This window comes from Schistocerca piceifrons, chromosome 1 (assembly GCF_021461385.2).
Source record: "Schistocerca piceifrons isolate TAMUIC-IGC-003096 chromosome 1, iqSchPice1.1, whole genome shotgun sequence".
Classification (NCBI taxonomy): Eukaryota; Metazoa; Arthropoda; class Insecta; order Orthoptera; family Acrididae; genus Schistocerca; species Schistocerca piceifrons.
Genome location: NC_060138.1, coordinates 817,243,032 through 817,260,130, shown reverse-complemented (window position 1 = coordinate 817,260,130; position 17,099 = coordinate 817,243,032). Strand labels below are relative to the sequence as shown.

The 17,099-nt window shown below is 43.6% G+C and overlaps 1 protein-coding gene across 1 annotated transcript in view; it reads left to right on the top strand.

The window, feature by feature from the left end:
• LOC124775385 (beta-1,3-glucan-binding protein-like) overlaps positions 1–17,099 on the top strand; it is a 308,989-nt gene that overhangs the window by 264,270 nt on the left and 27,620 nt on the right. The window contains exons 3-4 of the mRNA XM_047250223.1: positions 2,850–2,977; positions 9,053–9,248. Of these exons, the coding sequence (XP_047106179.1) occupies positions 2,850–2,977; positions 9,053–9,248 (324 nt within the window). The remainder of the gene's footprint in view (positions 1–2,849; positions 2,978–9,052; positions 9,249–17,099) is intronic.

Genomic DNA, 17,099 nt, shown 5'->3' with positions numbered 1-17,099 from the left:
ATTTGGGATTTCCGCGGCTTCATTAAATCGCTTAAAATGGATGAATAATTTATTTTAAAGGTCGGGGCGATTTCAAAAACTGAATCGAGATTTCATGGCAATGATTTCTATTCGTCATGACCCGAATGCCAGAAGAAAAAAAACAATGAATGTTACAATTTAAGTCCCCTCGAGGACTCTGTAAATATAGATGGACTAGATTCAGGATTTGCCAACGGCCTTGCCGCTGTGGTAACGCCGTTTCCCGTCAGATCACCGAAGTTAATCGCTGTCGGGCTGGGCTAGCACTTGGACGGGTGACCATCCGGTCTGCCGAGCACTGTTGGCAAGCGGGGTGCACTCAGCCCTTGTGAGGCAAACTGAGGAGCTACTTGATTGAGAAGTAGCGGCTCCGGTCTCGAAAACTGACCTACGGCCGGGAGAGCGGTATGCTGACCACGTGCCCCTCCATATCCGCATCCAGTGACGCCTGTGGATGAGGATGACACGGCGGCCAGTCGGGACCTTTTGGCCTTCATGGCCTGTGCGGGAGGAGGAGATTCAGGATCTGACAAGGGTTGGAAAGATAATAGAGTACAACCATTAACAAATGATCATCCCATAATTACCTCTAGTGCCGTAGGAATAACGAGTAAACTTGCGATTGCGAATCCACTGTCAAAAAAATGGCTCTGAGCACTATGCCACTTAACTTCTGAGGTCATCAGTCGCCTAGAACTTAGAACTAATTAAACCTAACTAACCTAAGTACATCACACACATCCATGCCCGAGGCAGGATTCGAACCTGCGACCGTAGCGGTCGCTCGGCTCCAGACTGTAGTGTAGCGCCTAGAACCGCGCGGCCACTCCGGCCGGCAATCCATTGTCATCACAATTACCGCCCCGTGCAATATCAATATCACTAAGATGTTCATATACTTAATACTAATTTCTTAATACGAACTCGAATGCCTAAATTTCAACTGAAGAGTACTCTGCTAATTAAAACTATCAAAGACTGATACGTTCATCGTGATAAATCAGTGCCGTCGATACAAGGGAAAGCGAAAGCCAGAGACCTCCGTTCTATTACACTTCCGATAACAATCGTATTCCATCACAAACCGTTTGACTCTTGCTGACTATAGTAAATTCTCTGATGAATACACAAATTACATAAGACACCAAACAGGTAAGATATTACTACAATCATTTTAGGGAAATCGGAAGACCATTTTACTCTCTCTGATTAGCGTGTTGTTGTTCTTGTTGTCATCCGCTTGAATCTGACTTAATCTCCCTTTTAAATGCTCACACCTGCCTTCATTTCCCCTGGCCCCCCTCTCCCTCGAAGAAAACATTTCCGTCATATTCAGATTAACTATTCCTTGGTCCGCAGAATGCGTTCTGTCAACCTATCCCTTCTTTTAGTGATTAAAAGTCACAAAACACTTTTCTCACCGAAACCTATGCAGTACTCTTCGTTAGTTAGTGGACGAACCCTTCGAAATTACTTCTGTAAATTCGCATTTTAGTAGCTTCTGTTCTGCTTTGCTCTGCACTGTTTATCAATCATCCACGTTTCTTCCAGATAGGGCTACACACACACACACACACACACACACACACACACACACACACACACACACAATATTTTCAGAAAACAGCACCGGACACTTAAAGTTATTTTCGATGTAAGCGTTTTTAGAAAAGCTTTACCTTGCTGTTTCCAGCCTGCTACTTCTTTACTTCTGCCTTCGTCAGTTATATCGATGCGTAACTCCGGTGTCGTCCACAACCAACACTACTGGGCAACCAAGTGCAACAGGCATGGAACTCCATGTGACGTCCAGCACCTGTACAACATAATGCATGTACGTTTTCAAGCTTGGATTCAACATTCTGGCGGCTTCATTGGTTATTAATTATCAAGCATTTCACATTCACAGTGGCTTATCGTGCGCTTACATTAAACTGTGATCTTGCAATGTTAATCACTTATATATGTTGGCCAGACAAATGTATTACCAAAATTTTATTGCTCTATATTAATTATTTCTTGATACTGCAATTTTTTTCCGCGGGTGAATAACACGGAAAATCACATGTTGTATACCTGTCGTATTGCCCGATGCAACTGCAAAAATTTCAAATTATTGTACTACGAACCGTGGCATAACCAGAAATATTTTGCCCGGTTATAATAAACAGTCCATAAAAAGCATATCTGGACGATGATATTCCTACACGTACGTTAAAACTGTTTCTTTGTAACTTCCTGGCAGATTAAAACTGTGTGCCGGACCGAGACTCGAACTCAGGACCTTTGCCTTTCGCGGGCAAGTGCTCTACCATCTTCGTAGGAGATCTTCTGTGAAGTTTGTAGGTAGGAGACGAGATATTGGCAGAAATGAAGCTGTGAGGGCGGGTCGTGAGTCGTGCTTGGGTAGCTCAAATGGTAGAGCATTTGCCCGCGAAAGGCAACGGTCCCGATTTCGAGTCTCGGTCCGGCACACAGTTTTAATCTGCCAGGAAGTTTCATATCAGCGCCCACTCCGCTGAAGAGTGAAAATCTCATTCTGTTTCTTTGTAGTTAAATCTCATTCTGTTTCTTTGTAGTTAAAAGAGCCTTGGGGTCTAAAAAGATCCCAGACATCAAGTAAGGGTTGAAGCGATTGTTCCTCATAAACAGTAAATGTTGGGTTGTCAGTACATATTCTCTCTGTCGGCCTGTGCCTGAAGCTACATCTAAGTTAATCTTTGCCACGCTTCCACGTTGCTGCTTTGAATATACGCTGGGTGATTTAAATTTTCCTATACCTCTGAACTTTGGTGGAGAGTCATATGCTTGTGGTGGTGTGTGTGCAGGAAGGCCGGCAGCGACATCGTGACGCCACTACAGTCGGCGCGCATCCGCACCATCAAGTCCTTCTCCTTCCGCTACGGCCGCATCGAGGTGCGCGCCAAGATGCCCCGCGGCGACTGGCTCTGGCCCGGTGAGTAGCCTGACGCTGCCACACTGGCGCCGGCAGCAGCTTTAAAGACGGCTTTACACACGCAACTAAAGTGACACCATTCGGCCGCCACTCGAGTGGCGTCACCGAAGTTAGTGTCGGAACACCCAGATTCCTGAGACGCCAGTTTTAGCCACGACGCTAAAAGTTACCACAGAGGAATCTTATTCGACTGCCACCTCGTGGCTGAATTTCGGAGCGCTACCGTTGTATCCACTTTCCTTGTTGGTTTAACACCGAGTAAGGAACGAACTAAAGTTTCTGGTGACAATATAGCTGGCAGTGGGTTTTAATATGGAAATATGAAATTTTTGGAAACATTATCAGCTATCTTTAAATTTCTCATTTAGAGGTTAAAAACAGTTTTGATCTCAAGTTTTTATTTTTATTGGGGTGACCGGTTTCGATTCTATTTAAGAGAGCATACTTTTAGCTGATCTTAAATCAAGTAACCTTTATAGTTTATATTTTATTATGAATAATCATTTATAATGATGTTACGATGTAATTTAACTATAACGCACTTTCTAATCTACTTCTTGTGCTTACCTAATCATAGATGTCTTTCTGATTGGCTAGCAATGATGTCACACTCAGGACGGTGGGCGTGACGAAGCGAATTTAATAACCATTCCCTCCTTGTCCCATTAGCAGTTATTCCAGCGTCGAGGGTCGGCGCAACTTGCTCCACGGAGCCCACCCACCGTTTTTGGCATATTTATTTACTAGTTCTACATTTTGTTATGTATACTTACTATTATAACGTTCCCTATATCTGGTAATATATTTTTTAGGGGCTGAATCTGGTTCTTAAATGGAATCGAAAGCAGTCACTCCAATAAAAATTAAAAGTTGCGATCAAGACTGTTTTTAATATTTAAAAAGGAAATATGAATATCCAACCGCAAAATGCACTGAGGTGACAAAGTCATGGGATGGGGATATGTACATATACAGATGGCGGTGGTATAGCGTACACAAAATATAAAAGGGCAGTGCTGTCATTTGTACCCAGATGATTCATGTGAAAAGGTTTCCGACGTATGACCGCAGACGTGAATTAATAGACTTTGCACGCGGAATGGTAGTTGCAGTTAGACGCGTGGGACATTCCATTTCGTAAATCGTTAGGGAACTCAGTATTCCGAAATCCACAGTGTCAAGTGTGTGCCGAGATCACCAAATTTCAGGCATTACGTCTCACCACGGACAACGTAGTAGCCGACGGCCTTCGCTTAACGACAGAGAGCAGCAGCGTTTTCGTAGAACTGTCAACGCTAACAAACAACAGTGCGTGAAATTAAGGCAGAAATCAATATGGGACGTACTTATCCGTTAGGACAGTGCTGCGAAATTTGGCGTCAATGGACTACGGCAGGAGCCGACCGATGCGAGTGCGTTTGCTAACAGCACGACATCGCTTGCGGCGCCTCCTGGGCTCGAAACTATATGGATTGGGCCCTGGACGACTGGGTAACCGTGGCCTGGTCAGATAAGTCCCGATTTCTCCTGGTAACAGCTGATGCTAGCGTTCGAGTGTGGCGCCCATTCCATGAAGACACGGACGCAAGTTGCCAAGAAGGCAAGTCGTTGGTGGATCCTTAATGGTGTTGGCTTTATTCAAATGGAATGGACTGGGTGCTCTGGTCCAACTGAACCGATCATTGATTGGAAATGTTTATGTTCTGCTATTTTGAGACCATATGCAGCCATTCATGGACTTTATGTTCCCAAGCAAAGATGGAATTTTTGTGGATGACAATACGGCATGTCACCTGGCCACAGTTGCCCGGGATTGGCTTGAAGAACATTCGAGCGAATAATTTGGCCACCAAGATCGCCCGACATGAATCCCATCGAACATTTATGCGACATAATCGAAAGATCAGTTTGTGTACAAAATCCTGCACCGACAATACTTCCCTAATTATGGACGGCTATAGAGGCACATGACTCAGTATTTCTGTACGGCACTTCCAAAGACTTGTTGAGCCCATGTCACATCGAGTTACTGCACTACCCCAAACAAAAGGATGCCCGGCACGACATAAGGAGATATCCCATGACCTTTGTCACCTCAGTGTATATATTACAGGATATTTTTTGTGCACCGGCACAGGACGTAACTCTAAAATTTGGTACGCATTATTGAAAACGATGCCACTAGAGTCTTGACAGGTGCATGTGGAAATGGCTGCATCAGCACCTCTGCTGTATCACCCCCCCCCCCCCCCTGCTGCTTGCTGCGTCACTTTAGTTGCATGTGGAAACCACAGACTTAACTGCTTCGCGCTCGTCACGAGATGTGTGTGTGCTGAATCTTTTAAATTCTTACCACTGTCACTACTGTTGATACAGGTAGGTGCATTCAATAATGCAACACTACCCTTTGTAATAATTACTGGTGTATCAAAAAGTACCTCAAGATACCTGCTCCTACGTCACGTAACTAATTACCAGTGATAATGTTTTGACTCAATGTCGAAGCTGCCTGAGTTTCATTTTCATGTAAAATTCTACATCTACTTGATCTACCACTAAGGGAGGTTTCGACTTCTTCTTCACTTCCACTCTTATGCTTTTACTCCAGTTCCTTAGTCATTCCTGATAGACTTAAAGCCATGAACGTGAGGTGGTGGAGTGAGGGTAGTGTACTTCGTTGACCGGGACATGTTAAGGTTGAAAACGGCTATAATGATTCTATCTGTACTTTTGGGCTGATGGAAGTAGGTCTACTGGAAACTTGAATATTGGTTTTATGTAGACCTAGACACACAATTAAGTGAAACGAAGGAAGGAGATAGAAATAGGATCTTTTCAGTTTTCCTAGGCCCATTTGCCAACTAGTCAAACAGTCATTGCACATCTCTTAAATGGAATGTGTAACCTGTGGTACATTTTTAAGGAGAGAAACTTTGGTGTGTGTATTGTCACAACTCAAGGCAGAAACTCAGCTATTTTTCTTGTTATTAATAACTGCAGCGTTAGTGTGACGGTGAGAACGCGATAGTTAAAAATAAATTCCTTTGTATAAGCAATAATGACGTAAGAACAGAGACAGAGGTGCACTGGAGGTAGGCAGGCAAGTTATACGCTATGTATGCATGGGAGACTTACTGTTGTTCTCCAATTTACTCTCCCTGTTTCAGATTTGTTTCATTCAAACCAAAAGGACAGCTAGATTAGGCACCAAAGATGAACCAGAATGGAGGTGTGGGATATTATGTGGTCCACTAAAAGGACTTGTGAAAGAATATTATGGTTCAGGTTCCCGACGACGACGAGGCCATTAGAGACAGAGCACGGCTTCAGATTGGAGGATGGATGGGGAAGGAAATCAGCTGTGCCCTTTCATAGGAACCTTTCTCGCGTTTGCCTGCAGCGATTTAGGGAAACCACAGGAAACCTGAATCAGGATGGCCGAAGGTGATCTGAACTGGCATCCTCTCGTATACCAGTCCAGTGGGCTAACCACTGTACCATCTCTCTCTTGAATGAGAGTAGATTGCTGCAGCTTATATGTGAACAATGTACCGTAAACCTTTTTCAGACGCTTAACAACTAATGAAAGCACGTATCGTTATATCACGCTGGGTAGTGCGAGAGTACATACTTCCAATGCGTTTATAACAGTATGATAAAGTGTTCCTGGTGATGGGAACTATGGTGTTAGAAACTTTGATTTGATGATGGAAGACTACTGTAATAATACGTACTACAGTCATTACTCCACACACTCTTGCTTTTATATCATGCAGATGCTCTTGATATAGCTCATGAGGACTTGCAGAACTGCAACGTCGATTGTACTGAGAGTTCACATAAGCCAATAAACGCAGCCTCGGATCATCACAAAAATTTAGCATTTTCGGATCAACCTCTCCATCATGGAACCGAGCGAGGTGGCGCAGTGGTGATAGCAGAATGGACTCGCATTCTGGAGGACAAAGATCCATGTCCGCCTTTGGCTAGACGTAAGTTTTCCATGGTTTCCTAAATCACTTCATACATGTACCAGGATGGTTCCTTTAATGGGGTACTGCTGATTTCCTTCCCCCTCCTTAACAAAAAAAATTTCGAAAGTTATATTAATACCTTCAGCTGTTGACGGGCGTTGATATATATCAGCGGGGACAGGTGAAAATGTGTGCCCCGACCGGGACTCGAACCCGGGATCTCCTGCTTACATGGCAGACGCTCTATCCATTTTTTTTTTTTTTTGGATCTCATTTTGTTCGTTTTCGTTCGTTGTATCTGCTCTGGGCGGACGTCGAAAGACACCCGTTTCTGTTCGTTGTTGATCCATTAACTCAGTTTTTGTTTTATTACAGAGGGCAGCTAGCCCTCTGACCGAACACGCTGAGCTACCGTGCCGGCATAAACTTTTCACTCGAGGGAAGACTTCAACCAAGGACCTCTTGTTCCGCAGCTGCTCACGCTAACCACGGGACCACGGCGCTCCTGTTACCATCTGAGCCACGGAGGGCACACAGGATAGTGCGACTGCAGGGACTATCTCGCGCACGCCTCCCATGAGACCCACATTCCCACCTTGTATGTCCACACACTGCATTCGTAGTGTCACACACTCATTACTTCCAAGTCACGTAGCTGCGTACGAACACAAAGTGAAACGATACAAAGTGACGCTAGTGCACCATCGGTTCAATTCCGATACTTTTGATCAATGTCGGTACTGAAACTAGCTATTGCAGTGTGCGCATGATGGGAGAAGGAAGAAAGAAAGATTAGGATTTAACGTCCCGTCGACGACGCGATCATTGGAGCTCGAGCTCGAATTGTTTATATACTTATATGGATATGGTGTCTCTTCTTTCGGACATGTCCGAAAGAACAGACACCATATTCATATAAGTATATAGTTCTGGCAATATCGGCCATGACCTTCTTCTTCTGTGCGGATGCACACATATTCCCCGAACTCTTATGGGACTTCGAAAGAATATCTTCCACCAATAATGAGTGTGTTGGGGTGGGACACTACGAATGTAGTGTGTGGAGATACAAGGTGGGAATGTGGGTCTCACTGGAGGCGTGAGCGAGATAGTCCCCGCAGTCGCGCTATCCTCTGTGCCCTCGGTGGCTCCGATGGATGCCGGCACGGTAACTCAGCGTGTTTGGTCAGAGGGCTAGCTGCCCTCTGTAATAAAAAAAAAACTGGGTTAATGGATCAACAACGAACTGACATGGGTGTCTTTCGACGTCCGCCTCGAGCAGATACAACGAACGAAAACGAACAAAATGAGATTAAAAAAAAAAAAGATGGATAGAGCGTCTGCCATGTAAGCAGGAGATCCCGGTTTCGAGTCCCGATCGGGGCACACATTTTCACCTCTCCCCGTTGATATATATCAACGCCCGTCAACAGCTGAAGATATTAATGTAATTCTAATTTCGTTCTAGACAGCTGCAGGTCATCAATGGTGCCTGTACTTTCGGACATGTCCGAAAGAAGAGACACCATATCCATATAAGTATAAAAACAATTCGAGCTCGAGCTCCAATGATCGCGTCGTTAACGGGACGTTAAATCCTAATCTTTCTTCCTTCCTTCTCCCATCATGCGCAGACTGCAATAGCCAGTTTCAGTACCGATATTGATCAAAAGTATCGGAATTTAACTGCTGGTGCACTAGCGTCACTTTGAATCGTTTCACTCTGTGTTCGTACACAGCTATGTGAGCAGATGCATCTGAGTCACGAGTCAGAAGACCTAAGTGGCCCTACGATGTTCCCTAATTTCTTTAAAGTGCATTCCTAGCAAGTCTAGTCAGTCACGCTTGAAAGGAATACGCCACTAGCAAGTCCGAGAAAAGGGCCGGGAGCAGGTAGGGCGACTTGCCTATACGATATCGGGCCCCTCGCTATGCCGCATGCTCTGCTCGCGTCGTGCTTGAGACAACCTGTAGTATACAGTTACCCACCTGACAAGTGTCAAGTGTGTATAACCCGAGTAACGTACAACCAGAAGTCCGGCAGCAGGGTGGGAGCCGGACGGTGAAAGTGAAGTGTACGATGTGCTCGTGTGTGCCGCAGCTATCTGGCTGAAGCCGGCGCGCAACGAGTACGGCGGCTGGCCGGCGTCCGGCGAGATCGACCTGGTGGAGTGCCGCAGCAACCGCAAGCTCACCACCGCCGCGGGCGCCTCCATGGGCGTCGACCACGTGGGCGCCACGCTGCACTTCGGGCCCAACTCTTCCTACAACGTCTGGAGGCAGACACACTGGATGGCGTCAGTATTACTCTCTTTTGTTCTCTCCTCTTTTTCGATATGTCTATATTTGTCTTCCAGGGGGCACACTGGAATGCATTCAATTACCTTACTTCGTGAACAAATAGATTATCTGTGGGCTATGTTTTCCGTCCATTCACTTGTAACCTTCCTCTTACTAATCGGCCTATCCTGCTTGCGATATAAAATATGACCGTGGATCGCGTGTATGCCTAATTGATTTTTTTCTAATTGTATAAGGCTATCTTTCTCGAAGAAGTGATACCGATAAGTAGGAGCACAGTGTACAGCCGACCCTTCTCATGGAAAGTCTACTAAAAATAAAGTAAGTAATAGTTTGGAAAATGAAAGTTATCTTGTGCATTCACTCACGAACAACACTAGACAGAAAGGTGTATCACTGATTATGAATTCAAAAGTTACACTAATGAACGAAAAGGAAGTAATTAACGGTCGCCAGCCCAGTAGGGCAATTTACATCCAAATTCCTGTACAAGATGATGGGAAGGAAAAACATGTACTATTAAACACTGACGTGGCAACTAAAGGTTGCCACGTTCTTTTAAAATTTTTTTTACACTAATTTTAAGTGAGTATGTAATGATAAAGAAAAATGAGAAGACACTCTTACGTTATGTTTTGCATTAAATTTTGAAAAAGGCAATCGAGTAATGATTTGAAAATATGCAATTAAACTGTATGTTAGTACTGAAATTCATTACGTGAACAATGACTTTCAGTGACCTCAGCACGTCATCAAAGAAATTTAGAAAAAAACCAAGCACTTTTTACTTTGCCATTACTTATTTTGCAAATTGGATTTCATATTATTGTCTGAACAACTGAGTTTTTTTACTGACTTGAACAGAATTAACTACTAGAATACATACCAAACCAAACAGCCATGTGCGCCAGGCTATATGTAAAATAAATAAAACTTCCGCACTCTTAATTTGTGCATTTCTTTAGATTTGAATTTTCTTCCAGTGATTGATTCTCAAACTTGAAAAACGAAATTGCTTTACTGAAGCCTCTGTCGTACAACAGTTAATTGAAAGTAGACTGGGGCTAAAATTTTTAAAAAGAGAAATTATTCATTAATAAACTGGTTGTAACTATTCAATTTGTTTCTTATGACACTCAGTTAGCATATTAGGAAAAAAAGGAACAAGGATCCTGCTTGGTAACAATGTCTGGGGGCAATGAGGACACAATCACCCTGAGTTTAGCTGATCATTATTTAAATAAATCTTATCAATCAAATCACATTCAGTTGTGGTGCTGGGTTAGCCGTTAATACCTTCTACCAATGAACAGTCTTAATTCAGTGCTGAGCATACGACGAAACTCGGAGCCGACGAAGAAACTGTGTTGCTGGAACTGCTGCTGTTGTTGAAGACGGTAGCATATTGTGGAGGCATGGCTAATTATAGGAACGGGCAATCGTAATTAATGCAGCCTCTTCCGCCCGTCCACTGCCCGTACTCCTGCTTTAGACATCTGGCCGGCGCGCGTACATGTTGCCGCCGAAAATGGTACTCTCTACTGCGAAAGCGTTAACACCACACTTCCGCACACTACAAGCGCTGGAACCCGTCTCTCGCTCTCTCCGCGCACTCTGCGCAACAGCTCCCTACCCAAAGATTTTACAACGCTAAGCACTGCTATTATCGTTGTTAGACGATACAAATAATAATTCCTTTGGCTTTTTCCCAGAGCTTATAAGTTTCACAGTAAAACACAGATAAATACAATGAAACGCCAACAGACTTCTACCTAAATGTACACATACAGTGAAGCAATGCCCTTGCTTATTAAAAGAAAGCATTTAAATTACAAATATTTACATATACTTCAGCAAAAAACAAAAATGTATCAGTAGCAGGTGCCATGCATCCTGCAGTCTTGGTGTTACACACTCCTTCACTCGAATTTAATGTAAAGGTGATAACTATTACAGTTCAATTGTATTTGGGGAAGTTCTGGACAGTGTAGCAAACTGGACGTTTTTCCAAGTTGAGTGTAGAAACAGCATCATTTTCATGATTTGAGGGACCGAGAGTTAATGAGTGCATCCCATCATACATGTTTCCGACTATTGTTCCGTAGCTTAATGAATTTCGTGGCTGAAGTCAATGTTTCGTCACCATATACATATGACTTCTTCAAAAAGGGTTGCAGGTTCTATGAAAGTTCGATTCACAACCTGACTTGCTACTGAGTCAATAGTGAGCCACGATGTTAACTGGACCTTCATAAACACTGTGACTTATTCGCAGATCGGAAAGAAAATTTGCGTTTCTCGAAGAAATTTAGTCAGCCACGGCACAATAGCCCGGAATATTTTGATACTTGACACTTCCGGCCGAGAACATTTACATATTTCATTATGGACTCTTAACGATCTCTTCCAACAGCAACTTTCTTCTATTTTTAATTTCCGGGCATCCATTACTGTAAAACATGTCTTGATACTTCAGAGCCGCGCGGGATTAGCCGAGCAGCCTTAGGCGCTGCAGACGTAGACTGTGCGGCTGGTCCCGGCGGAGGTTCGAGTCCTCCCTCGAGCATGGGTGTGTGTGTTTGTCCTTAGGATAACTTAGGTTAAGTAGTGTGTAAGCTTAGGGACTGATGACCTTAGCAGTTAAGTCCCACAAGATTTCACACACATTTTTGAAGATACTTCAGAAGTTGATAGAGACTCATTCAATTTCAAACAAGATTAGCTTTCCAACTGCCTTTGAAAATGTGACCGATATAATCAACAATTTCAAGAGTGATGAAAGCTACTGTACTTGCTTAATGAATAAGAGAAGATACGTGTTTGTTTTTGTGGCCTGTAAGCAATTAAAAGAACAGTATTTGTTTAGGACACCTTTTACTACTATAATAGATATTATGACCTAAAACGTTTTAATTTTATTTTAATGCATCGTCAGTTGTGACTGCAAAATTGCTTTTTCACCCTCAGTTTTGTTGAAAGAGATAGAAAAAAGCTACTGTTCTTCGTGTTGCCTCTCCTTAGAGGCCTAACAACTTCTGTGGTTCCATATTTAAATTTGGTTTGCACAATTATAACGTATTTTCAGCAGTGCAACACCACCACAAACTTTCATACAGCGTTGTACAATGCTGGGAGTGACGAAAGTGTCTTGGGGTACAAATATGTGCGCTGGAAGCATATGACATGCGAGATCACTGAAAGAGTTAACATGAAGCACAGAGACTTTTAGGTTACATTTAAAATAAATGAAATAATATATAACTTTGGTGAAACAATTTTAGTCGATGTTTGATAACTGTAGACCCAAGCATTGCTGGAACCAGTCTGTCCTTTCAATCCACACTTTCAAACAACTCAGATTTCTACAGCACATCTCTTCCACTCTACTTGTCACCTCTTTCTCATTTTCCTTTCCAGATCTTTCCAGACACTTCTTCTACAGACCTATCCAATGACGAGAAAAGCCTTCCCCAGATTCATTTTGGTGCCCCTGGAGTTGCCCACTGCAGATATCAGGCCAACGGTTGACCTCCCAGGTCTGAAGCCATCCTGTTCCTTTCTGTTTGGTCTCGATCCTTGTTTGGATTTTGCTCTCCAGGATCTTTTCATATATCTTGGCACAGTGTGGCATCAGTGTGACTCCCCTGTGTTTCCTAAAATCCTTCCCACTCCCTTTCTTGAATATAGGGACAATTAGTGCCCTCTTCCAATCTTCTGGAGTCTTCTTCTCATTCTGCGCCACCCACATCACGCGATACAGCCTCTGTTTCCCAATTTTCCCTGCTACCTTCACAATTTCGACACTTTCTTCGTCCACACATGGCGCCTTTCTTCCTTTCATATTGTCAAGTGCCATTTTCCATTTCTTTCCATGTCAGACCCTTTTACCACCAGAGTTTACTTCTTTCACCATTAGCCTATTATCCTCAACTCAAAGTCTGTTCGGATTTAGCAAGTGTTCAAAGTATTCCTTCCACACTATCTTCAGTGTCTCTTTTTTGTTAACCTTTTTGTCACTATTATCCATCATCGTTGCATCCTCTCTCAAACCTCTCCTCTTACTTTTGACCATTCGATATATAAGGGGGTTTCAAAAAGAAACGAGCTGGAGCTACAATTACAGAAACCAGTACCTGTATGTTAGACGTATTGACCCTTGCTGTAGAGACACTTGTCCCACTGTGACACAAGGTGGTGAATGGCTGTCTCATAAAATTCCCGGGGTTGCGATGTTAACCAACTCCGCACATACAGCAGGATGTCGTCATCCGAGGTGAATCGTTTGCCCCTCAGAGCCTTTTTAAGGGCACCAAAAAAGGCGCAATTACAAGGAGAGAGGTCCAGGCTGTACGGAGGGTGGCCGAGAACCTCCCATTTGAATTTGTGCAGGAGTGCCGCGACTATGTTGGCCGTAAGAGGTTTTGCATTGCCGTGGAGCAGAATGGCCCCACGGGTGAGATTGCCTGGTCGTTTTGATTTGATCGCGTGGCGAAGCGTGGTCGAGGTTTGCGAGTAACGCTGGGCATTCACTGCAGGAAGTGAGTCAGGAGGGGGCAATCTTGGTCAAACAAGAACGTCAGCATAGCCTCTCCTGCACTCGCATGGATGACCTTGGCTTTTTTTTATGGTGGTAACCCTGGATGCTTCCACTAGAGACTTTGTTGTTTTGATTCTGGTTCGAAGTGATGCCACCATGACTCATCTCCAGCCACCACTCGTACCAGGAACGCATTCCGTCCCCAAACATAGCGCTGCATATGAGCAAGACAGTGGGCCATTCGACATGCTTCCTGGTGTGGTTGAAGATTGTGGGGCACCCATTGGGCACACACTTTGCGCATGTGTAGTCGTTCCTTCATGATGGTGTGAACACTTCCGACGCTCGATCCGACCCCAGCGGCTACTGCTTTCACTGTCACTCGGCAGTCCTGGGTAGTGAGTCCATCCACCAGCTGGACGATGTCATCGGTAATGCAGTGTGGTGCTCCAGATCGTGCATCATCGGCTAACGAAGCCCGTCCTTCCCTGAAGCGCTTGTACCACGCCATAACCCTTGCAAGAGACACGCAGCGTTCGCCGTACACTTGTAACATTCGTCGATGAATGTCCCTTCCTCCTACTCCTTCCGCTGTCAGAAAACGAACAACGTCTATTTGCTCTTCATTGACACCCCCATGTCACTGTTTGCAACGCAACTGGCAGTGTTGGACGATTGATGCATGCTACTGCTTGCTCTGTATAGTCACGTGACGTGCACGCATGCCCTCTAGCGACGGGCTGTGAACTTCCAAGCTCTGGTCGGAACCACACCTCAGTTACACACGCCACGATATTACCCTCCTGTCAGCGGTTTGCGCATTCCAGACTCCGGCTCGTTTCTTTTCGAACGCCCCTTATGGTATTTTCTTACTTCCTCTGCTATCTTCATCATCTTAGTCCATTCTTCCATCCACTTTCCTCTCTCCTCTGACACTTTTCTCATTTACCTACTGTATTACTCGAAGACCATTCTGTATTCAACATTATTGACATGTAGATAGATTATAAACGATCTCAGCAAAAGAGAACAAGTAGAGTGGAGGAGATGTGATGTAGAAATCTGAGTTGTGTGAAGTGTGGATTGACAGGATGGAATGGTTCCATCAAACAAGTGGTGTGAAACAGGGCAGTGCATAGTCACCTCCCCTCTTCATTGTGGTCTTGGATGAGACAATGACTAAGATGACTGTAAAAACTGGAGAAGACAGGATGAAAGCAATGGTGTTTGATGATGATTTGATGATCTCTGGAAACAATGAGGAGGAGATTCAGGAACAGCTGGATGCTTCGGAACAAGCTGTGAGACAGTATAGAATGAAATTTAATGCAAAGAAATGTGAGATCCTGATTACAAGTAGAATGAGAGATAGACCAACTAGCGGAATAACGATTGGAAGTAAACATTTGAACAAAGTAGAAAGTGTCAAGTACTTGGGAAGTGTGGCAGAGGAAAATGGAAGAAATGAGAAAGAGACCAGTGAACGTGGCAGACAGGCGGAAGCATTCCTGTGGGGTGTTAAGGGCCTGGTTGGGAACAAAGACGTCCCTCAGGGAAGCAACGAAGTAATATAAAGAAGTTACTACATCCAGATACTGACCTATGGATCGGAAACATGAGTAATAAAGAAAAGAGGTGTAAGCAGATTACATGCATGTGAAATGAAGTTCCTCTGAAGCAGGATAGGAGTAAGAAGTAGAGACAGGATGAGGAATAAAAAGGTACGAGAAATATTGAAAAAGGCAACCTTACAGAGCAAGATAGAAACAGCAAAGCTTAGATGGTACTGGCACTTTCAGAGCTTGAAAAACAAAAGGATTTCCAAGGACATATATGAAAGGCAGATGCGAAGGAAATGACCAAGAGGGAGACCAAGGGAAAGATGGCTGAAAAATGTGGAAGGAAGTGTTGAAAAAAGAGGTGAGGACTGAACCAGAGTAAACACAGAAGGATGATTGGAAAACGGGACTAGATGTCGAGGCTTATGTTGCAAACAGATCCTACGTGGGGTTGGAAAGTGCTCAAGATATTTAAGATGATAATTCGAGTAATATACAGCGAAACCACGATTTCCTTAATCAAATTATAACTGATAAAATAAAATTTACAATGAGCACTAGTAATGGTCTGGTAGTTAGCGAAACGAGTGGGATATAAAAATGCGTATAACCAAATATTATTTGTTTGTATGAAAACGTTGCTGTGATTCCCGAAAGATTATAGTCTTCAACGATGAGGTCCATTCGCAACTAAGATAAAAGCTTGTTAAAAAAAAGCATACAGATTTCTCTTCGAGAAATTGACATGAACATCAGAAAATATAAATCGGGATCATCGGACTTATTGTTATGTGATTTCCATGGGTCAGCAATTTCTGGAATATACAACCATATGCGAATTTAGACTTTCTCTGTGAATCTAGATGATGAAGTCTTCTCGGGTTATCAACCGAGTCAAGGTGTCATTCTGGGGCAAAGTTTCAATAAGTTTTCCACTTGTCGTCTTCAGGCGACTGAGAGACTCCGCCTTACGATGACAAGTAGGAAACTTGTTGAAACGTTTCCGCAGACCGACGCCTTGACTCGGCTGATAACCCGAAAAGATTTCATCATATAAAAACATGTTTTAGTTTACGAATCCGAAGATTTATGGTTCGATTCCTCTGGGCCCTGACTTCTCTCCCTGGAGATGCTTTTGTAACTAACAAGGGGACCGCGCCTAATTGACACCACCGATTTCGTCCAAATTTGAGGTATACGCGGGGCTTGGCCAGGAACGGAAGTGACAACAGCGGGAGCTACAGAAAGCTAAGAGCTTAGAGGAAATTGCAGATCTTATGCGGGTCGGGTGCGACACCAGGCATTTATGTTAGCGTAGATTCCACGCAGCGGCTGGCGCAGCGTAAAGAGTACAGAACGGTGATCGGAGGGTCGTTGGATCGACTGCCTTTGGGGAAATATTTTTTTTAATTGTCATTTTTAAAGTTATTTTCGCTGCAAATAAACGGAAATAATGTTCAGTATTTTTCACTTCTTAGTATTTTCATAAATGGTGTGAAAAGAAAAGACAAGTGAAAATTTACGATTGGAAATAAATTTCAGTAAGTGATTATAAGGTGTACACGAGGAGTTCGTGTATAAAATTACATACTTTTATTATTTTACAGTTGATGAATTACAAGTGCTAGGTTGAATCCATAGTAAAAACAGGGAGATCAGCAATTTCCTCGACATCTTTCACACGTTACAATCGCCCCATATTGACAGTTACATGATTATCATGATATTTTAAAAAATTCTGTAGGAAAACA